The 25,088-nt window shown below is 39.8% G+C and overlaps 1 protein-coding gene across 1 annotated transcript in view; it reads left to right on the top strand.

Moving 5' to 3' along the window:
* The window catches only part of LOC125237656 (inactive dipeptidyl peptidase 10), a 240,822-nt gene that overhangs the window by 111,531 nt on the left and 104,203 nt on the right, over positions 1-25,088 (top strand). Inside the window, exon 3 of the mRNA XM_048144785.1 lies at positions 14,060-14,267. Coding sequence (XP_048000742.1) covers positions 14,060-14,267 — 208 coding nt within the window. The remainder of the gene's footprint in view (positions 1-14,059; positions 14,268-25,088) is intronic.

The following is a 25,088-nucleotide window of genomic DNA, read 5'->3' as shown; positions in this document are numbered from 1 at the left end:
TGGTCGCCTTCTGCAGAAAGAACTTGATAGCCGGCAGGCAATTGCAAATTTGCACTTTAAGTGGAAAATCTAGTCAAGTGGTTGTCTCCCTTTCTTAACACAATATAAGAATTTGAAGATGCCAGTTTTACTACTTCCTAGCGAAAATTACATAAGGTACAGCGGGGCAAATTTCAACGGGGGGACAAATGTAACTAGTCCATTTTTTCCTTGTTTTACAATATTTAAATAATTAAATAAAGTGTCCACCGGTTATATATGGTAGGTATGTTCTGTAGATACTGAATACATGTAGAGCTCAACATCATAGTGTAATAATGGAAAAAACAACATCAGTCGTGCACATACGAATACACCATCCTAGAAAGAATCAAATGCTTATAATAATAATTGACACACTCCTCGCCTTAACTCTGACCTTGCTATCGCCAAGTCTGAATTATCTTTGAGTTTTTGCAGACATTGCGAACTCTGTGAGCGTTTTTCTCCATCACATTTTCGAACATACGAAGATTACATTGTAAATGGGTTGATCATATACATATTATCCATACTAATATTACATACGACCGGTCTGGCTCAGTCGGTAGTGACCCTGCCTGCTAAGCCGCGGTCCTGGGTTCGAATCCCGGTAAGGGCATTTGTTTGTGTGATGAGCATAGATATTTGTTCCTGAGTCATGGATGTTTTCTATGTATATAAGTATGTATTTCTCTATTTAAGTATGTATATCGTCGCTTAGCACCCATAGTACAAGCTTTGCTTAGTTTGGGGCTAAGTTGATCTGTGTAAGGTGTCCCCAATATTTATATTTATATTTATTTATACATACATACAATCACGCCTGTATCCCATAAAGGGGTAGGCAGAGCATATGAAACTACTAAATTCTCAGTGCCACTCTTGGCAATTAAGGGGTTGATAGAAAACGAAAAAATTGTGACATTGCAGTGACAGGTTGCCAGCCTCTCGCCTACGCCACAATTTCACCCAAATCCCACAGTCCACTTGTCTACGACAACAGGTTCCTGCGCGGGGCGCGGGCGCCGGGGGCATGAGCCCCACCACCGACCATTAGCTCCAGCGGCTGCCATAGCGCCGCACGCGTCTTATCTTACTTAAATCTCTTTTTGTATCATTTTTGGATATTATATCCTTATACCTAAACTTCATGAGTTTTACTTGCACCTTAATCGCCTGCAAGTTATTGGCGACCGTGTACAGGACTAAAAACCTCAAAACATCTGCGCGTACGCGACCTAGCAACAGGGAAGGCGGAACGTTCCAGAAGCGCAGACAAAGAAACTGCGGCGCGCGACCTTTGGACTGCAAGCGACGCGTGTCTCCACATCGATCTTCTTCCAGGGGAGTGCTCAATCCTTACCCTTTACCTCTTTACCCTGCCTAGTTTTGAATTTCGTACTTAGTTTACTAAATTTAAAAAATTCTTTTCATAATTCTTCTTAAAATTCTGCAAATCATCTTTCTTATCTATTGTGCATTCTTCGCTATTGTTGCTACGCGCCTTTATTCCATACCTACAGCATAAAAATCAACAATTAAATCAAAATATTTTAAATCTACAAATTATTAAACGTTGGAGCTAATCAACCTTAATATATAAGTCATAAAGTGCTTATTGCATTGCATCTTGAAAATTGCACTGCTTAAAATTCTATCTTTAGTTACCTATTTACGTTAAATAATAAGTGCATGTGCACCGAACACGCCTTAGTTCGCGCTTTCTTAATAAAAAGCAATCCTTATAAACGTTATACATTATTTTGCTAAGCAATTACATTTTTAAATCCTTCATTTCTTTTCAACTTTAATTTCCTATAAAATAAACCTAAAGTACCTAACATCGAGTAAACAAATAATTATTTCGTTCCATTAGTGAAAATACATAAAGTTTATTCCTCAAAGGTCCAAACCATTATATACCTTATTATATTTGCATATAGCTCATTTCGATTCGGGCCGACATTTCCAGGAAACCTACGGGCTGGCTGCGCTCGCGTCGGCTGTACCTAGTGCCTACTCGCGTCAGCTGTTGGAGCGAGACTTGACCTACTTCCGCGCGGCGCCTGCGCGCACCTGGATCTCCTGCCTGGTTTGATGCACAGTTTTCTTATCTTGTTTATTGATTGCGCTTCACTTAATCTTGTTTATTACCGTGTTTGTGTTGGCTCATTGTTTATCTGTTTCAACTTTAGTGTTTTAAAATTATAAAAATATATTAGTAAATTTACATAATGTCTCCACCGACCACTCCTCACGGCAGTGTAGACATAGGAGCGCTTGAAGTTGAATTAAAGCTTAAAGATTTAATAAAACAGCGCGGTTCAATTAGAGGTAGATTGACACATTTTGAACAATTTATTGCAGAGTTGGAAAGGATAAAAACTGAGCAAATTTCCGAAGCGCAATTTAATGAATTGAATTTGCGAAGCGTAAAAATGGAAGCATTGTTCTCTGACTTTGAAAAATGTCAAAGTCAAATAGAGTTATCTTATGCTAGTCCTGATGAACAATTTCGAGAGAGAGAGAAAACAGAAAGCAGGTTTTATAGTAGTCTTGCCAGTGCTCAGACATTATTAAAATCGCGACCTAAAAATAATGAGGATAAACAAAGTTCGTACAGTAGTTGCTCGCGTCAGGATAACGTAAACATAAAATTACCTGTTATCAAATTACCGACGTTCGACGGCAATTATTTTTTGTGGTTGGAATTTCGAGATACGTTTGAGTCGTTAATTGATAATAATGAAACTATCCCTGACATAAACAAATTCCATTATTTGAGATCCTCCTTAGAAGGGAGCGCGGCCCTTGTCATCAAGTCTATTGAATTTTCGTCACAAAATTACAAGGTCGCATGGGATTTGTTATGCCAGAGATATAACAATAAGAAAATTCTCATTAATAATCATTTGAAGGCTCTCTTTAAAATAGAACCCTTAACTAGAGAATCTCATAAATCGTTAAGATACCTAATTGATCTAGTAACAAAAAACTTGAGAGCGCTGACCACGCTCGGTCAGCCGGTAGACCAATGGGATACGCTCATTATATTCATGGTGTCCAGCAAACTGGACTCGACCACTAGCGGTAAGTGGGAGGAGTACAGAAATAATCTCTCCGACTTGCCACTCTTGGACGAATTTATCGAGTTTCTCCGCAATCGGGCGGACATTTTAGAAACTACGTTAGCTAACAGACATGACAAAAGCGTTTCTCATATTCATAAAGACAGTCAACAAAAAAGTGAACATAAGGGCGCATCCACACCTAATGAACATAAAGGCCCATTCACACATAATAAATTTTCAAAAAGCTTTATTGCATCTAGTACCTCTAAAGCTGCAGTCATATCGTGTCCCATGTGTAGTCAGGGTCATAGAATCATAGACTGTGAGTCATTCAAGTCTTTACCGCTCGAAAGCAAGTGGAGCGAAGCCTTAAAGTTGAAACTTTGCACCAACTGTTTGCGACGCGGACATGAATCACATAATTGTACATCATTATTTTTAAAATCGGGACTTAATCGCGTATAACTAAAAAAAAAAAAATAATGATGTGTAATAATCGTGAAAGTTTAAATCAGTGTTTCACATAATTGTAGACTAGGAGATTGCAGATTATGTCATAAGAAGCATAATACATTACTGCATAAAGAAAATAACGTATCCAAACCCTTGCTTGTGACGACATCCACGGTTGGTACATCAAATGACCTTGAAGTAGTCAACCAACCGCATAAGGCTTTATCAGTTCGCTCAGGCAAACAGGTTATTCTTGGTACCGCTTTAATAAAGGTATCCAATCCTAACACAAATGCTGAATACGTAGCGCGGGCTGTCCTTGATGCCGGCAGCCAGTCTTGCTTTATTACTGAAAACCTTAAGAATAAATTAGGATTAGGGAATCCTGAACCCGATTCTTTAGATATATCGGGCATTAAAAAGATTAAACTTTCAGTATCTGACCAATGCGATGTAAACATCAGCTCTCTTACAAGTCAGTTCCAAGTGAACTTGAACTGTTTAGTAATTTCTGAAATTACAGATGAGTTGCCAAATTGGCCTGTAGACATTACTCAACTAGATATTCCCAAAAATATTCAGCTCGCTGATCCTAATTTCCATCAAGTTTCTGATATCGATGTACTGATAGGTGCTGAAATATTCTATGAACTGTTATTGTTTGAAAAAATATCTTTGGGTAAAAATAAGCCCCTTCTTGTAAGTACAGAGTTTGGCTGGATCGTAGCAGGTCGTTTGTGGCCAATTAATAATCCTAATTCTAAAGCTTCACAAAAACTTCATTGTTTTTTCACAAAGGAAATTAGTGAAAAGTTAACCAAGTTCTGGAACCTTGAGGAACTTCCAGCAGCCAAAGCTCCCCTGTCTGCGGACGAGGAGTTTTGTGAAGAGCACTTTAAAGCTCACACTTACCGTTTACCAGATGGCAGATTTACAGTAAAGATGCCACTGAAAGAAACTCCTGAAAATTCATTAGGCGACTCCTATCGAGGTGCTGCCAAGCGGTTTTATACTTTAGAAAAGAAATTGAATAGCAATCCTGATTTAAAGAAACAATATAGCGATTTTATACATGAATATGAGTCTTTAGGTCATCTCACACGAATCGACAAGCCTAAGTTCGGTTATTATCTAGCACATTTTTGCGTCTTAAGAGAGCAAAGTGAAAGTACCAAATTGAGAGTCGTTTTTGATGGGAGTATGAAAAGCGCCTCTTTAAAGAGCCTTAACGATATACAATTTGTAGGCCCAGTAGTGCAAGATGATCTTTTTAATATTTTGACTAGATTCCGTCAACATAAATACGTTTTTACGGGAGATATAGAGAAATGTTATCGCCAAATCCTAATTGACGATTCCCAAAGACACTTACAGTTAATATTATGGCGCGAAGATAGTACGAAGCCTTTAGAAGTGCTTCAACTAAATACAGTCTCCTACGGCACAGCCTCAGCACCGTTCTTAAGCACACGGTGCCTGCTGCAGCTTGCCTTAGAATGTCCGGATCCGTTAGTCTCGGAAGTCATTAAAAGTGATTGCTATATGGATGATGTCTTAACAGGTGCAGAGAGTAAAGAGACTTTGTCTCAAATACTCCATGGAGTAGTAGGTACTCTTAATTCAGCATGCTTTCCGGTGCACAAATTCCGTAGCAATTGTCCTGATATATTTGAGGATTCGGCATTATCTGAAAATCTAAACCTTAGTAAACAGTCCAGTGTTTTAGGTGTGCAGTGGACCCCAGCTACTGACTGTCTTACATTTGCCATAGAACCTATACCTAAAGATCAAACGGTTTCTAAGAGAACAATCTTATCTAACACTTGTAAAATATTTGACCCTCTTGGGCTCTTAAGTGCTTGCACTATAACACTAAAAATCTTACTTCAGAAACTGTGGTCTCTCAAGTTGACATGGGATGAGGAAGTACCCACGGACATAAAGAAGACGTGGCTTAAAGTACATAATGATTTGCATGCTTTACTTTCGGTTTCTGTACCCAGACATGTACAATGCTCTGCCCCTGTCAATTGTGAGATCCATTGTTTTGTAGATGCATCTAAAGATGCTTATGCCGCGTGCGTATACGTACGTACCACAGATAGTACAGACTTCATAACTGTCAGACTGCTTTGCGCAAAGACCCGAGTCTGTCCCTTGACGCCTCAAACTATACCGAAGCTAGAATTGTCAGCAGCCTTACTAGGTGCTAGATTAGTTTCGAAGGTCAGCGGAGCTCTCCGTTGCTCCATACACAGAACGGTTTTCTGGTCCGACTCCACCATAGCCCTTGGCTGGATAAAAACGAGTCCTAAAATACTTAAAACATTTGTGTGTAACAGAGTGAATGAAATCCGTGAGCTTACCTCTAGAGACTCGTGGCGACACGTGTCCACTGATAAAAATCCCGCTGACCTCGCCTCGAGAGGAGTAGCTCCAAGTCTCCTTGTCGAGTCTTCTTTGTGGTGGGAAGGTCCAGCTTTCCTGAAACATGTAGAATCCGAATGGCCTCAAAACCCCACCGCTGAGACTGTTTTACCTGAAATAAAAGTCTTACAATCAAACATAAATCATAACAATGAAACTAATAATTTAATTGACATAACAAGATACTCAAGTTCATTACGCTTAAAAAGAATAATTGGCTATGTACACAGATTCATAAGTAATTGTAAAATCAAAGAAAAACATAATCGATCATCTGGGCCCCTTAAAGAAAATGAGCTCAGTTCAGCCTTAACTTACCTTATAAAAATAGCTCAGTCAGAGTCATTTAAAAATGAAATAAAACTAATAAATAATCATAAAAAACTTACCTCATCCCATATGTTACAGCTGTCCCCGTTTCTTGATGACGTCGGCGTACTGAGAGTAGGTGGTCGGCTTGATAATAGTGATTATAGCTATGATAAAAAGCATCCAGTGTTACTACACGCTAAACATTACTTAACTAAATTGTTGATGCGAGCCTGAAGCATGCGGGCCCTCAGCTACTTCTGGCAAGCTTCAAAGACCAGTATTGGCCCCTTGGGGGTAGAAAGTTGGCACAAAGCATATACCATCGCTGCGTAATTTGCACTCGTCTTAGAGCCAAAGCCATGGAGCCGCTGATGGGCCACCTGCCAGCTAGTAGAATCACTCCTAACTATCCCTTTGTTATAACGGGTACAGATTTCTGCGGTCCCTTTTCCATTTCAAGCAAAATAGGACGCGGAAACAGAATTAGCAAACGCTACATTTGTATATTTATTTGCTTTTGGACTAAGGCAGTCCATTTAGAAACCGTTAGTGACCTTAGTGCTCAAGCATTCATTTCTTGCCTTCGCAGATTCATTTCGCGTAGAGGAAGACCTAGTCAAATTTATTGTGATAACGGTACCAATTTTGTGGGTGCAAACAATGAACTAGGACGAGCATTACAGGCAGGCATGAGGTCCATATATAATTATACAGCCGAAGAGCGCATTCAGTTCATATTTAACCCCCCTTACTCCCCTACCTTCGGTGGATTGTGGGAATCAAATATTAAATGTTTAAAATATCATTTAAAAAGAACAATAGGTAACTCTAGCTTAACGTTTGTGGAGTTTAGTACCCTTTGTACGGAAGTCGAAGCGGTCCTCAACTCCCGACCCCTCACTCCTCTTACATGTAACCCCAGCGACCTTTCTCCCCTCTCCCCAGGGCACTTCCTCATCGGCCGGCCCCTGACTTCGCTGGCGTCCCCTCCTGCTGCAGCCGGAAAGGGCATAAAGACGCGCTATCAGCTGATCGAGTCGCTGCGTGACGGTTTCGCTAAGAGGTGGAAGAACGAGTACCTCTCAGAGCTACAGAAACGCACAAAATGGAGACATCCCTACAGACCTCTTCATGAAGGTGCAATGGTAGTGTTTAAGGATGATAACCTACCTCCTACCAGATGGAAACTTGCTCGTGTTCATCAATTATACTACGGCAAGGACGGAATCGCCAGGGTGGGCGATTTTAGAACTATTCGAGGAATAGAACGAAGGGCACTGAACAAGGTGTGTCCTCTCCCCGTCGACGATGATGACATGTTGGAGGAAACTTCAGCGCCGATCGACCCTTCAGCTCCCTCCAACGGGCCCCCAGCATGTCTACGACAACAGGTTCCTGCGCGGGGCGCGGGCGCCGGGGGCATGAGCCCCACCACCGACCATTAGCTCCAGCGGCTGCCATAGCGCCGCACGCGTCTTATCTTACTTAAATCTCTTTTTGTATCATTTTTGGATATTATATCCTTATACCTAAACTTCATGAGTTTTACTTGCACCTTAATCGCCTGCACCACTACTACAGTATACTAATATTACAGTATACTAATATTATAAATGGGAAAGTGTGTGTGCCTGTTTGTTTGTCCGTCTTTCAGGGCAAAACGGAGCGACGCATAGACTTGATTTTTTAAGTGACGATAATTGAAGGGATGGAGAGTGACATAGGCTACTTTTTGTCTCTTTCTATCGCGAGCGAAGCCGCGGGCAAAAGCAAGTAATTTATAATCGCTCAGTCGCATATCTATACCTAATAACGCATTGCTGAGTGAACATGTAACGTGCTAAGCATATTATCTTCTTCTTCTTTACATCCTGTTACCCTCTGCTATATATGTATGCTGCATTTACTCCGGTACCTCATATTATACAATAATTATGTTGTATTTATTATAATCCTTCAATATTTACAGGATATGCCAGGATGAGCCTACTATGTACCTACCTAGTAAATAAATGTTAAAAATATGAAATTTTTCTTTTTTACATAGATTTTACAGCTTGATCGGTCAAACGATTTTTTTTTACTTTAATGGGCCACCGCCGCACGCTTGGTGTCCATAATTTATCGAAATTTTATAAAGTTCTAAGTATAATAAAGTATTTTTTTTTAGTCTTTTATGGTCCATGATTTGAACTTTCACAATTCTTACAATCGGTTCTAAAAATCACACCGTGTATACAACTATACATTGGCATTATACTTTCATTTCTAAACGTTGCATCAGACCTTTGCGTGCCTCAGCCCAAAGGCCTAATAAATCGTTGTCCCTCGGCGCCCCGGAGAGCCCTGGACGGGAGTTATTGGCTTTTTTCCTGCCTAATTGATCAATCGGTTAAGGCCACGGGTACACCTCGCATAATGGCGATCAAATATATGAAAGAAGCGCGTTCTACACACACCACACTAGTCTAAGCTCGTGTTGGTGAACGCGTACCATGCTTGTATGAGTGAGATATGACTATGACAGGTCGACTGGTCGCGTTCTTCACAAGCGGTAAGCACTTTCAGCTGGAAGCAGGGGGTAGCCATACTGTACGATAGTACTCTTTATAATACTACTAGCTGTTACCCGCGGCTTCGCTCGCGTTAGAAAGAGACAAAAAGTAGCCTATGTCCCTCTGCATCCCTTCAACTATCTCCACTTAAAAAATCACGTTAATTCGTCGCTCCGTTTTGCCGTGAAAGACGGACAAAGTAACAGACACACACACTTTCCCATCTAAATATATAAAAGAAGAAGCTGACTGACTGACTGACTGACTGACTGACTGACTGACTGACTGACTGACTGACTGACTGACTGACTGACTGACTGACATATCAACGCACAGACGAAACCGCTGGTCCTAGATATTTCAAATTTGGCACGTAGGTTCCTTATATAGTGTAGAGGAGCACTAAGAAAGGATTTTCCAAAATTCACCTCCTAAGGGGGTCAAATGGGGGTTCAAAGTTTGTATGGGGAAACAAGATTAGTTTGACTATTTTATTCGAAACTTCACAGGAAGATTCCTTAAGACATATGACTGAATACGTGTTTCAGGTTTTTTGAAAATTTCACCCCTAAAAGGGTGAAAAGGGGTGATAAAGTCAAAAAATCAATATGGGTATCGTTTTTATGGTTTATCGGGTCGCTGATCACGATAAATACAACGTTTTTAAAATCTAACGAGGCGGGAGTGAAATACCTTCTCCCCTGTTGTGGTGCAATGGGGTTTAAATATCAAAAAAATATATAAAAGAAAATATTGACTGACTGACTGACATATCAACGCACAGCCGAAACCGCTGGTCCTAGAGATGTCAAATTTGGCACGTAGGTTTTTTATATAGTGTAGAGGAGCACTAAGAAAGGATTTTTCAAAATTCGCCTCCTAAGGGGGTCAAATGGGGGTTCAAAGTTTGTATGGGGAAACAATGTTAGTTTCACTGTTTTATTCGAAACTTCACAGGAGGGATCCTAAAAACACATGACTAAAGACGTGTTTCAGGTTTTTTGAAAATCTAACCCCTAAAAGGGTGAAAAGGGGGTGATAAAGTAAAAAAACAATATGGGTATCGTTTTTATGATTAATCGGGTCGCTGATCACGATAAATACAACGCTTTTAAAATCTAACGAGGCGGAAGTGAAATATCTTCTCCCCGTTATAGTGCAATGGGGTTTAAATATCAAAAAATATATAAAAGAAGAAACTGACTGACTGACTAACTGACATATCAACACACAGCCGAAACCGCTGGTCCTAGAAATTTCAAATTTGGCACAAATGTTCCTTATATGGCGTAGAGGAGCACTAAGAAAGGATTTTTCAAAAACACAATATGGGTACCGTTTTTATGGTTTATCGGGTCGCTGATCACGATAAATACAACGATTTTAAAATCTAATGAGGTGGAAAAGAAATTTTCTCCCCTGTTGTTGTGCAATGGGGTTAAAATATCCAAAATAGCCATAATTATAGGTTTAGTTTTTATCTTTACTTCTGGTTCAAGAGATTTCAAATTGACACGGAAGTTCCTTAGAGGAGCACTAAGAAAGGATTTTTCAAAGTTCACCTCCTAGCGTGATAATTTGACAGGGGCAAAGACAGGGACAGGGACAGGGACAGGGACAGGGTCAGGGACAGGGACAGGGACAGGGACAGGGACAGGGACAGGGACAGGGACAGGGACAGGGACAGGGACAGGGACAGGGACAGGGATAGGGATAGGGATAGGGATAGGGATAGGGATAGGGATAGGGATAGGGATAGGGATAGGGATAGGGATAGGGATAGGGATAGGGATAGGGATAGGGATAGGGATAGGGATAGGGATAGGGATAGGGATAGGGATAGGGATAGGGATAGGGATAGGGATAGGGATAGGGATAGGGATAGGGATAGGGATAGGGATAGGGATAGGGATAGGGATAGGGATAGGGATAGGGATAGGGATAGGGATAGGGATAGGGATAGGGATAGGGATAGGGATAGGGATAGGGATAGGGATAGGGATAGGGATAGGGATAGGGATAGGGATAGGGATAGGGATAGGGATAGGGATAGGGATAGGGATAGGGATAGGGATAGGGATAGGGATAGGATAGGGATAGGGATAGGTATATAGGGATAGGGATAGGGATAGGGATAGGGATAGGGATAGGGATAGGGATAGGGATAGGGATAGGGATAGGGATAGGGATAGGGATAGGGATAGGGATAGGGATAGGGATAGGGATAGGGATAGGGATAGGGATAGGGATAGGGATAGGGATAGGGATAGGGATAGGGATAGGGGAGGGACAGGGACAGGGACGGGACGGGGACGGGGTCGGGGACAAGGATAGAGATAGGGCCGGGGATAAGAATAGGGATTGGGGTCGGAATAATCGGTCGGCAATCGATATCTAGGCAGTGTAAAATGCAGGTGGCTCAGTGGGAATGGATTAGTAAGTAGGCATCAGCGAGTATCCTGCATCCGTAATAACTATTACATTCAATATGCTGTAAGAAGATCGTTGTTTGCTTGCCTTTCATATGTTTACGTTTGCAATATGTATAAGCAAAATGGAAAAAATTGTAAGCGATAATGCAAGGAAGTACTTTTTACCCTACCGACCATAGCGTCGAGATACTGGCTATGTGGGTTGTATGAAGTTTCCCCAGTATATTATTTATATAGGTAAAATACATACATATTCGTACCTACTACCTACGCTGTGTAACAATTCTACAATCATTGCAAGAATTTCTTTTAAAACAATAGTAATTTGTGTAAGGTACAGTCTGCCAAAAAGCAGTGTAAGGTTCTTGGCTGACCGTACAGCAAATAGATCAGTTACAATGGCCCCCCAGTCGAGAATTGCCCCGCTTTACCTTAATCGAAATAATCGCGGACAGATGTACCTACAAAGAAACCTACGGATCCAAATGAAAATATTATTTTTTGTAAACGTTTCAATAAGAATACTTTTATTACGCGGGCGAAGCCGCGGGTAAAAGCTAGTTTATAATATTAGTATGGAAGCCACAGGGGCGATAAGCAAAAGACAACGCGCGCGACAGAGCCACACTATTTTCCTGACTAATTGATCAATAGGTTAAGACCACGGCGGTGATAAGCGAAAGACTAGGCACCGTCACAATCGCTTACGCTTCTCTTTCTTATCGCTTTTCTGTAGTGGCGTGACAAAGCCAGACTGCGTTTCGGTCGCCACCTAGCATCAAATTATCATACAATTGATACTTGACACTGACAATTCTGTACCTATTTCTGGGTTGATAAGTTGTAACATTGTTAAACGTCAGTATTACCTTCTTGAACAGGCAGTGAATGGCGAAGTGTCGCTGTCGGGCGACAATTGTCGCTATTGTGAAGGCCACTGGACTCGTGGTCAAGTCAAGAGGACAATTGTGAATGTGAACACTCTGTGGCGTAAGTACGCAACTGTGTCGCGCCATTACGGAAGATGATAGAGAGAAAGAGATGTGGTACGCTATGATGCGTGAAGGATTGTCCTGTTTGCTAAAGGCTATGGGTAAACAAAAGACAACAGGGATCGGATCGGACAGGTCTGTGTATTATGTCGATTTAGGAAGATGAATGTGCTTTGTTAAGGCTCACGCAATTATCCACTTAAGAGCGCATTTGTATTTAACGCCAAATTATATAGTTATTATTACGTTAAGTAAATGAATAGCACTTATTTTACCAAATATTATGAATAGTATTGCTCATGTTTTAAAAGTGTTTCTTTCTTGAATCATGTTTTCACAACAGGATGTCTCAAATTTTCCGTTCTAATTATTTTGTGATTCTACATATTTTTACTATCATAATTCAGAGATCACGGCGATTCACAATACATTAGATGCAATAATCTTATCTGAATACACTCCAATTCCTTCTAGGTCCAAGAAGCTTAGTAAAATTGGTCAAATACCGGTCTCCATCTCCACAGCACAAGGATGAGAATCTCTAAAACCTTTAAATCAAAGGTGAATTGGCACCTTTTGACCGAGTTCTTTTCAATTTAGGCCACGTCTTTAACTGTATTTTCTGTGACCTTAAGTAAGCCCATTTATGGTGTAAAAAGTTCAAGTAACCCGTTAAGCAATGTGTAGTGACTGATTCAGAATTTCACCACCCCTTTTCTTCCGGTGGGTATCGTAGAAGACTCTGGGATATGGGTTAAATTGTGGTTTAGGCGAGAGTCTGGCAACTTATCACTGCAATGTCACAATTCCGTTTTCTCCCGACCCCTTATTTGCCTAGGGTTAGTTCCTTCGAAATGAAATGAAATATTTATTTCCAAGTAGGCATATTACAATGCGCTTATGAACGTCAAATAAAACTACGCCGGCTCTAACCCTACGCCTCAGCCTCGAGAAGATTTCAGTCCCCCCTCAGTTGGAGGGGGGTATCCACTATGGGACCGGCAAGAAACTCGGCGGGCCCTTTTCAAAACATTACATCTAATTAACATGCATTAAAAAAATGAGATAAGTACAATTTAATCAGCAAAAGTATTCATAAAAAAAAATATTAACAGACAAGGTACCTACTCTATGGAAATTCATTTCAATAAATTATACAAAGTACAAAGCTACTATGATTAGTAAGATGTGAGAAAAAAAGAAAAATTATACATGATGAAGATAAAAAAAACGAACTGATACAAATAAAAGATAACTAAAATAACTTTAGAGTTTTAAAAGACTCTTGATGTCTCAACTAAAGAAAAACAAAATTTAGATTATACTTAATCTACTTTTTTCCTTGAAGATGTATATGGTCTCCAAGAGTCAGAAAGAAAATAAACAAACAAGGACCGAACAGAGTGCCTCAATGTAATCAAAATTAATGTTAGAATATAATAGTTATAGCCCCTGTTAGCTGAAACAGACCGGTCTTCACAAACAGCACCCGTTCACGAGTATGGCGCGTATCTCAGCCATCGCCTCCCTCAACCTATATTCGGGAAGGTGGCGACCCGATCAACGACGCCACCGTAAGCAAAGACTTTCGAGGGAAGCCGGTCCTGTCAAACTGGTCAAACTGGTGTAATTTGGCAAAAGTTCAGATTCTTTGAGTAATCACTGGTTTAGAAGCAAAGGGTGGCATTAAAACTTGTAGTAGTTTCAAGTAATTAAAGTTCTCTGTCTACCTCTTTACGGTATACAGGTCTGATCGTATGGCAAGTAATTAAGTTCCTATTTTTTTTTGTCCCCAGGAACTGGCAGCAGCAACACCAACCCAGCGCAACTGGCGCGGGATCCTCATTGCTCTCCTCGTCATAGCCGCTGTCCTCGGGCTGATCGTCTTCAGTATCGCACTGCTGACTCCTGCTGGTGATGGTGGCAGGATTCGTGGGAGAAGACCTGCGTTGCAAGAGCTGCTGCAAGAACATTATAAGCCATTCAATGGCACTTGGCTGTCAGGTAAGCTGCTGATCTTCGAAGTATTCCACAGTCGATCCTCTTAGCTGCTAATAGTTTAGCCTGAAGCCTGATTGGACACTTGGGGATCCTTTCAAGCAGTTGTTCGTCATAACTCCTAGTAGTAGAAGCAGTTCTAGGTCTGATCGTCTTCAGTATCGCTTTGCTGACACCAGCTGAAAATGGGGGCAGGATTCGTGTCAGAATACTTGCGTTGCATGAGCTGCTGCAGGAGCATTATAAGCCTTTTAATGGGACGTGGGTGTCAGGTAAGCTCTTGAACCTTTGAAGACTTTGAAGTGTTACTCAGTCGATCCTTTTAGGTCCTAATACTTAAGCCTTATTGCCTGAGGGAGCCTTTATACATTTAGATGGTTCCAAAAGTTTAATACAATTTTCCAAAAGATCCTTGTTGTAACTAAGTAAATATTATCCTTTTAGCCTGAATATTCACCGTCTACTTTTGATCCTAGACCAGATTATTTACAGATAAGCCTACTCTCGGCACTTATAATGCAATTTGAGCGTCTTTAGACATTAATCCTAGACGAAAGGTCGTCAGTGAATGACCTGCGCCAGCCGGTTCTTTGACATTGAGGCTTTTAGCGATAAAAGCATCATTATGAGTATCTTTATTACTTTACTACTTAATACGCAACTAATTTAAGAGGGCTACTATTACTCGTACGGCAATAAAAAGTAGAAAGTTTGGTAAACGTAGACCTTATATCTATAACCAAAACACAAAATTAAAATTTTGAAAAAACCCCCGACCGCGACATAGTAGACCGATTTTCAATAAACATGGCTAAGAGTACTCTCGACTAACTCAGCTTTCACAAAAACTAAATCTAAATCAGTTCATCCGTTCGGGAGCTACGATGCCACAGACAGACACACACAGTCAGACAAACAGACAGACAGACAGACAGACAGACAGACACGTCAAACTTGTAACACCCCGTCGTTTTTGCGTTCCGTACCAAAGATTCTGGCGACATCCTTGCTGTATCGTAACGCAATGATACGTTAAGTCTGATGACAGCTCTTCAGCAACCAGATGTTTCGCGATTTCTGTGAAAAATATTACTAGGACGTTGCAGTTATTTCCGTAAAAACTCGTGCTTTTGACATTTCTTGGTTAGTTTTCAAGTTTATTGCAGGCAGGATAACGCGATAACGAAATGATGATGATGATCATAATGTTTTATTACATTTTTAAAGCTTTAAAAGACTTGCAAAGCTTATGCATAAGATTTTAAACCAAGAAACACACTGTGAACCGATCCTAATCGCTTACCAAGCAGCACTCGCCTGAACAATATTGATTGCAAACAAACTCTAAAGCGTGGGTAGACTGTGCGATGTTTACGATGAACACTTCTGCCACGGGATGGGGATACAATGTGATGTATGTGTGAGGGAGTTTAGTTTTTTAAAAAGATACACACGGGTCTAACGCGATAATTAACATTATTACCTTTTCTCCAACGTTTCAGAACAGAAAAGTAGTACAATATTTCATGCCTTGTGAGTTGAAACCTCTTTAAGATAGCAAACATCTAAATTTTGGATTGGATTCATTGTATTTAACTGTGGCCCATTTTACGAAGCTGAAAGTTAGAAGTTACAAGCGGAAGTGTCTTTTCAACGTGTCATATTAGACATTGACTACCACTTGTAACTTGTAGCTTCGAGTAATAGGCCACTGGTATTGAATTGTATCGTAGTAAGTATATCAGCAAAAAAATGGTTATTTTAAATTGCGGGAAAAATCTATATGGCCGCGTAATAAATATAAAATTGATAAAAGGGTATTTAAAAAGCACAATTAAATACTAAATCCATACTAATATCTAATATTACAAATGGGAAGGTGTGTGTCTGTTTGTTTGTCCGTCTTTCACGGCAAAACGGAGCTACGAATTGACGTGATTTTTAAGTGGAGATAGTTGAAATTGAAGGGATGGAGAGTGATATAGGCTACTTTTTGTCTCTTTCTAACGCGAGCGAAGCCGCGGGCAAAAGCTAGTATGTGATAATTTTGCCTTCAGTTTAGGGTATAATGGTAGCAGTCCTAACGAATACTCCGTGGCCAATAATTGGAAATATGAAAATCAAAAGTAGTTCTTTACGATGCAATAAAAATATATTTATTTCTATTTGATGAGCATCCAGATAGACACCCGTCGTAAAAATATTCGTTTATTTGGTTGACGTTCAATACCAATGGATCCTGGGTGGCTAGCCGAATGGCACAATCGCTCACGAAACGCTCACGAAACGAAGCGCTAGTAGATATCTATCTCTATCGCGCTTGCGTATTGGCGCGACAGAGCCAGCGGCGTATCGCTTTCGTTTGGCGTCGGAGAAATGCCATTCGGCTACGGGGCCTGAACAAATATACCTCCCCCCTATCCCCCCCTTTACACCCTTCCTCCCTTCTTGATGAATTCTTTATGCAAACTTTTTATAAAGATCGACGTTTTGCGTTTTGCTCCATTTATTCGATTCCATTCTAACTGCTACCTATGAAATGATCATCTAACTTTATAGTAAGTAAGTAAGTGCTTTATTTGTAAATATAGGTTACAGTGGTGGTCAGTTATTATATATGGTACAGTTTCACTATATTTTACCAGTTGGCGTACAAAAACATTAAACTTAATACTAGAAATTAAACTATCATGCTCCTGTACAAGTATTAACACAATCTTACAGCTACGGCAATTCAATAATGAATATCAGGAACTTAAATACTTATTCTAGATGACAAATAGTAAAATATATTTACGTAAATACAGTGTAATTGTAATAGTAAGACTGCGCCAAGAGGGACATGGCAGCCTTTAAAATCGACTACCAGAACTAGGAGAAGCTTGCGGAGAAGCGGACGGAGTGGCGAAAGTGCGTTTAGAGATGGTCGCAAGTTCGGCGATGAGACCTGGTTTGCGGCACTTGCTGACAAAAGGGAAAGAAGACACCATAGCGAAACGTCGCAATCGGTTGCAAGCTTCCCTTGTCAGCTATGTGGCATAATATGTCGCTCTCGCATAGGTCTTTTCAGTCATCAAAAGCGATGTCTTCTCGGACATTGCACCATAAATCGTCTGAAATAGACGCTAAGGCCAGTATATAATAGTAATAAACTATTTATTGCACAAAACCACTCAGTAATTACAGAAAATAACAGTACAATGGGGAATTTATCCCTTTGATGAATGAATGAATCATTGATTGAATTCCGTAGAGATACTACTTTACGTTAACTTTAAGTTATTTTTACCTTAATATTCAACACAATGTCTAAAATGAATAGCGGCGTCCATCTCTCAGAAAAGAAATCAAATCGAAATAAGAAACAACAAATTTCAATATTTTCAGTACGAATTCTTATATTGTTCATGTCTTTCCATTCCTTTGAAAAAGAATCTTATTGATTCTCTTTTTATGCGTACACTTAGCAACAAAATGTTTCAGCATTTTTCAAATTTTCATCAGGAGCGGTAGGTATTCAAATTTAAAAAATCAGGGTGCGTAGCCGAATGGCACATCCGCTCACGAAACGAAACGCTAGTAGATATCTATCTCTATCGCTCGTCCGTATTGGCGCGACAGAGCCAGACTATCTTTCGCGGCGTGTCGTTTTCGTTTCGCGTCGCAGAAATGCCATTCGGCTACGGCACCAGTTATTGATAAAATATTAACTAGAAAAACATGCCAGAGTTTCTAGAATAATCTTTGCAGAGAGCTTTCGAGCAAAGAGCTCTGCTGAAAGCTCAGCTGTATTTCAGCTTAAATAACTAACGGATAAACTTTTTTTGTATCTTGAAAAATAGTGCATACAAGTTTCAGAAAGAGCGCAGCAATTCCTGTTTAGTTTGTACATTTGGATCACGTCTCCGATTCCGATAAAAATTGGTAGGCTGATAGAGTCCATGATGCTGAGCAAGATCCACTAGGTTTCCCAAAATGTCCTAGGTTGATTGTATGAAACTTTCCTTTTTTGTTACCGAAAATGTATAGAAATCTGGTAACAAAAAAGGAAGGTTTCATACAAACTACATAGGACATTTTGGGAAACCTAGTGGATCTTGCTCAGCATCATGGACTCTATCAGCCTACCAATTTTTACCCAAATCGGAGACGTGATCCAAATGTACAAACTAAACGGGAATTGCTCAGCGAGCGATTTATAAGTAGAGATCGTTATCAAGGTGCACTTTTCGTGGCAAACGGTACGGTTGGCAAAAAAAACAAATACTTACATTTAAATATTCACTTTGTTCTTAACTACAAAATAAATACTTACCTTCTTAGGATTACACCTCTACGGTACAAAGCCTTTTCCGATGAACTATATATTTTTAAAACAGTATAGGTACGTAAATGACATTAATTATGTCATAAAAATACATTACGCGAAGTGTAGACATATAATTTTAATCCAAATAATCAAATGCACTCTAGATACGACTATCTAGAATTGTTATTCAAGTACCCAGTTCAAGTCAAAAGTAGTGCACGAAGCCAAATCTGTTGAACAAATTTTAGTTATTTATTCAATGTAATATAGATAAATAATTATAAATATGTGTTATTACATAATTTGTTAAGTATATAATGTTTTAAATACTTGTGTATTTGTTTTTCTGCCAACCATACTCTGCCACCAATACAGCACGCTGATAACGATCTTTATTTATAAGTAGTTTATCGCTTAACTCGATCGCGCTATCATCGCGTCTCTTTTATTTACTAGAGCGACTATCTTTTGTTCGTTCCTATTGCCGATAGCTTCTTCCTCGTTCCCTCAATACTGAGGATCGCCACCACAAATAGCGTGTCTCCATTGAACACGGTCATAAGCCATGTGGACTGCACGATATAGGCTGCCGCCAGTCGACTTCTCCACACAGTCAGACTAGGGTTGTAAATAGAAAAAAAACCAAAAGTTTTTTTTCAGAATTATGAAAAAAACATGAAAAAAAAACCGAGCGCCATGGTTTTTTTTTCAGATGAACAAATAATACGACAATAACGGTTTTTCGTGAGTAGTAACGTGTTTCAATAACAATAACGTACATTTTAATTCAATTAACATTCAGTATACAAACGTTTATTGGGGAATCCCCGATGCTGCGTGTAGCGTGGAGAGGCGGTGGTGTTGCCAACAGTAAAAAGTGATAACTACCAACTACAGATTTCGTAAATGTTACTTTTATAAGACCAGAAATGAAAGTTATTTGATTAAATTCGTTTAATAGTTAACATTAAGTCTAAAAACCCGTATAAAAGTATTAACTACTTTGCAAATTTTGAGATTTCGTACTTTAGAAAAAAAACATACTCCAGAAAAAAAACTGTTTTTTTTTCACGGTTTTTTTTTCATGTTTTTTTTTCAAGCCAGAAAAAAAACCATTTTTTTGCAACCCTAAGTCAGACCATCTCTTACGAGCCCCACCCTAAGCGATTGCCGATAGCTAGTTAATCGCTTGCTAGCTTTTGGTGAGGCCAGTGCCATCTGCTACGTCGGCAGGAATGTAATATATTACAGTGTTTGCGGCTAAAGCGCTTTGTCAAATTATTGGCATACGCCGATGGTACGGAATCTCAGAAGTATTCAAGCGGAACCAGTGTATCCTGATATCCAAGCTGAATTTACATAGCGAATTAGGGGTGTGACATATATTTTGTTACATTGTTTTATAACAGTTTCCCGTGTAAGTATTTTTTTCTTAAATCATGCTCTCCTCAAAATATTTTCAAATACTTAGGCGATATTATACGGATTTTTTTAAAGATTTTGTGGAATATTACTCGGGAGAGTTTTGTAAAAACATCACTACATAGTATAAAACAAAGTCGCTTTCTCTGTCCCTATGTCCCTATGTATGCTTAAATCTTTAAAACTACGCAACAGATTTTAATGCGGTTTTTTTAATAGATAGAGTGATTGTAGAGGAAGGTTTACATGTACCCGTGCGAAGCCGGGGCGGGTCGCTAGTTGTCACAAAATTGATTACGTTACATAAGTATCACATACCTAATTCGTTAAGTAAATTCAGCTTGGATGTCAGGATACACTCCAACACTATTAAATACTGCACATTGTAGACGTCCATAAGTTTCAGACACTGTTTACCATCAAGCAGGTTGCATGATGCCTGTTTGCCACCAACGTTTTATATAATAACCTAACCACAAAAATAAATTTTTTAAAAACCCCTGACCGCGACATAGTGGACCGATTTTCATAAAACATGGCTAAGAACACTCCCGACTAACTCAGCTTTCAAACAAAAAACTAAATCGAAATCGGTTCATCCGTTCGGGAGCTACGATGCCACAGACAGACACACACACAGACAGACAGACAGACAAACAGACAGACAGACATATGACACACACACACAGAGATAGACACGTCAAACTTAACGTCGTTTTTGCGTCGGGGGTTAAAAACAGTACAAGAACCGATACGACCTTCAAACCTCCAAGAAACTTACCTGCTTACCATCAGGCGATCTTTCTGATTGTTTGTCTCCATTAAAAAAAACTCATCATCATCATTCTCTTGCCCTTATCCCAGTCACTTGGGGTCGGCGCAGCATGTCTTTCTCTTCCATACATCTCTGTCACTCGTCATCTCATCATTAACTTGTTTTAGTTCCATATCATGTCTCACACAGTCCATCCACCTCTTCTTCGGTTTTCCTCTCCCGTTACTTGCACCACCTTCCACATTCATTCATATCTATCTCCATCCAATCATATAGGTATTATCCATTAAAAAAAACTATAGGTATGAAAATAACAATTAAATAAATTAGGTATTAAAAAAAAACCCGTGTGGTGACGGGTTAAGAATTTCACCACCCCCTTTCTTCCCGTGGGTGTCGTAGAAGGCGACTGTGGGATATAGGTTAAATTGTGGCGTAGGCGAGAGGCTGGCAACCTGTCACTGCAATGTCACAGTTTCGTTTTCTTTCAACCTTATTTGCCAAGAGTGGCACTGTAACTTTAGCAGTTTCATGTGCTCTGCTTACCCCTTTAGGGGAAACAGGCGTGATTGTATGTATGTATGTATGTAATTATGTATAAAAAAAAAGGAAAAATTACAAAAATAACCAACGTAAGGAATCTTATATTATTTTCTTTAGACGTTAGTTATACCTAATTGTGGAACTCGGACACGTAGGCAGACAGATGCGAGTGATCGTCAAGGGCTACTTTTTTCCTTGAGCTACAAATTATTCTCATAATATTACGAGAACAGATTTCACGGAGTGAATTTTAATAAAATGAAAGTACGATAGAAATTTCTCTCATCGGAACCCTTTTGAATTCCGACTTTTTAAGGATTTTTTTTATATTATAAATGGGCTTACTCTTGACCACAGACTTGCCAAAGGCAAAGACGTGGCCTACGATGGATTGAGCTGGCCCAGAAGATGCCTGTTCACCCTTGATTTGAAGGTCGCCGGATTATATGAGCTCGGAAATATAGCCGCCGGATTCCGTATAATTACTATCTTAGTAAGAACTAAGATAGTAATACATAAGAGCGCTTTCAAAAAATCTGCTTGCTCGAATTTCGACGCCGGCGGCGCTGGCGTGCGCCTGTGTGCAGACGCACACTATAACCAGAAGCATAACGATTGTAGCCTGCGGTACAGACATAGCGTGCGATCCTCTTCGAACCAACCTTACGTGCGGCTAGAGCGAAAGGGATAGCATTCATGGTCGGTACCGCCACGCCGTCAGTAGCGTTGCGGACTAACCAATAACCATTATTGATACTTGCGTAAAAACACCGCCATATTAAATTACATATTTGCATACATGATTTCGTGCATAAATACTTGACCTTTTAGTTTAATTATTAAAGTTATCACAGTTTTTTCTATTAAAACGTGTGTAGCCTTGGAAGAAATAATTTAAAAAACCTTTTATAATATAATAAATTGTGTATATAATATTGTCTTCTGTCACCGCGATAGTTACTCATGAAATAAATTTATGGAATCAGATTATTTCGCGTATAATGAATATAATCCGTTTTCTTAGTTTTATTTCATTTTGCATATGATATATGTTTTTTTTTTGTAGGTTCTTTTCGGTGAAGGAAAACATCGTGAGGAAACCGGACTAATTCCAATAAGGTCTAGTTTACCCTTTGGGTTGAAAGGTCTGATGGCAGTCGCTTTCGTAAAAACTAGTGCCTACGCCAAATCTTGGGATTAGTTGTCAAAGCGGACCGCAGGCTCCTATGAGCCGTGGAAAATGCCGGGATAACGCAAAGAAGATGATGATGTTTTCTAGGTACATATATATAATGGAACTAAGATCGGTTTTCTTTAATTTTAAGTAGTTTTTTTATATTTAAAATGTGTTTTTAGGGTTTCGTAGTCAACTAGGAACCCTTATAGTTTCGCCATGTCTGTCTGTCTGTCCCTCCGTCCGTCCGTCCGTCCGCGGATAATCTCAGTGACCGTTAGAACTAGAGAGCTGAAATTTGGTACCAATATGTATATCAGTCACGCCGACAAAGTGCAAAAATAAAAAGTGGAAACAATGTTTTATTAGGGTACCCACCCCCCTACACGTAAAGTAGGGCGTGATTTTTTTTCATTTCAACCCTAACGTGTGATTTATTGCTGGATAGGTATTTAAAAATGAATTACTGAAATCGTTTTTTGATAATATTAATATTTTCGGGAATAATCGCTCCTAAAGGAAAAAAAAGTGTCCCCCTTCCCCCTCTAACTTTTTAACAATATATTTAAAAAATATTTAAAAATCACAAAAGTAGAACTTTATAAACTTTCTAGGAAAACTGTTTTGAACTTGATAGGTTCTGTAGTTTTTTAAAAATATGGAAAACTACGGAAGACCCGAGCGGCTATCTACCAGCTGAGAGCGTGTCGGGCCACGCTCAGTGCAGGCACTGAGCGTGGCCCGACACGCTCTCGGCCGGTTTTTAAATATTATGTTGTTTTAATTGCATGGAGCACAGGGTGGCTAGCCGAATGGCACAATCGCTCACGAAACGCTCACGAAACGAAGCGCTAGTAGATATCTATCTCTATCGCGCTTGCGTATTGGCGCGACAGAGCCAGCGGCGTATCGCTTTCGTTTGGCGTCGGAGAAATTCCATTCGGCTACGGGGCCAGGAAGGTCCACATCTATGTATTAGTTTTTTGTAAGGAAATACAACTCTACGCTACGCCTACTTGCTTTAGTTGACTGTTGACACACTGAGACAGTGGATGCGCCAGAGTATAAAAGAGTGATTACCATCTCTTGTCAAAGATCTTGTTGAGACGAATCAAACGAACCCAAACAAGAAGTGGTTCAAGACCTGGTCGTGGAATACTCTTGACTACCTTCCAGCTTCATCATCAGATCCTGGGTACCATCTCTTGTCAAAGATCTTGTTGAGACGAATCAAACAAGCCCAAACACAGAAGAGTTTCAAGACTTGGTTGTTGAATACTCTTGACTACCTTCCGGCTTCACCATCAGATCCTGGGTATCATCTCTTGTCAAAGATCTTGTTTAGACGAACCAAACGAGCCCAAACACGGAGTGGTTTCAAGACCTGGTTGATGAATTCTCTTGACTACCTTCCAGCTTCATCATCAGATCCTGGGTACCATCTCTTGTCAAAGATCTTGTTGAGACGAACCAAACGAGCCCAAACACGGAATGGTTTCAAGACCTGGTTGATGAATTCTGTTGACTACCTTCCGGCTTCATCATCAGATCCTGGGTACCATCACCTCTTGTCAAAGATCTTGTTGAGGCAAATCAAACGAGCCCAAACACGAAATGGTTTCAAGACCTGGTTGATGAGAACTCATGACTACCTTCCGGCTTCATCATCAGATCCTGGGTACCATCACCTCTTGTCAAAGATCTTGTTGAGGCAAATCAAACGAGCCCAAACACGAAATGGTTTCAAGACCTGGTTGATGAGAGCTCATGACTACCATCTGACTTCATCATCAGATCCTGAGTACCATCTATTGTCAAAGATTTTGTTGAGACGAGTCAGTAACCTAAAATGATATTCAATAATAAATAATACTTACTAAAAATATTAGTCAAGTTAATTAGTTAGTTACCAAAGTCGTCAACCCAAGGATCAAAGTTTTCGGTCGCAGTATACATGCAACAGTACAGCCAAACACGCACACAAGTGCGGTTTTGGACACGGCGGGTGCCGCACACAATGACAAAATAACTTCGCGATCGTCGAGCCGCGTGCGGAGCGGACTAACATACGTCCTGCCTCTACAAGCTCTGCCGCGGTACTGACATCGCAAGCGCGCGTAACCGGTAATAAGGAGGCATTTTTAAAAAATCGTCAAAAATATTAAATTGCAATTAATAGAAAATTTTTGCATAAAATCTGTTTAAGTAAGCGTTGCAGATTATTTTTATATTAAAACTACTTCAAAAACACGTAAGTTTTCGAAGAAATTGACACTTAATCTGAGGTGATTTCTGAAACAAATTGGATTCATCATATCCTCATTTACTCTATTCTAAAGCCTTATAACAAAGAAGTAGTCTCAAAAGATTGTAGTACAGGATATACATAATACAAATTTACCACTTGAAGCATTCAAAACTATCCAAATTTTACAAATTAGACGGACTAAGTCAGCACTTTTCGCGGGTTTTCCTAAACATGCACCAGAAAAAAAATCATAATTAATTAAGTGAGTTAGTTTTTAAAAATCCAGTCTCACAACATGTAAGTTAAGAAGATGTCCTAATCGAATCCTGAACTTAATAAGTCTTTTAGATGACAGA

This window comes from Leguminivora glycinivorella, chromosome 22, assembly GCF_023078275.1.
Source record: "Leguminivora glycinivorella isolate SPB_JAAS2020 chromosome 22, LegGlyc_1.1, whole genome shotgun sequence".
Taxonomy (NCBI): domain Eukaryota; kingdom Metazoa; phylum Arthropoda; class Insecta; order Lepidoptera; family Tortricidae; genus Leguminivora; species Leguminivora glycinivorella.
The sequence above is the reverse complement of the archived record's forward strand: the minus strand, read 5'-3'. Positions and strand labels throughout refer to the sequence as shown.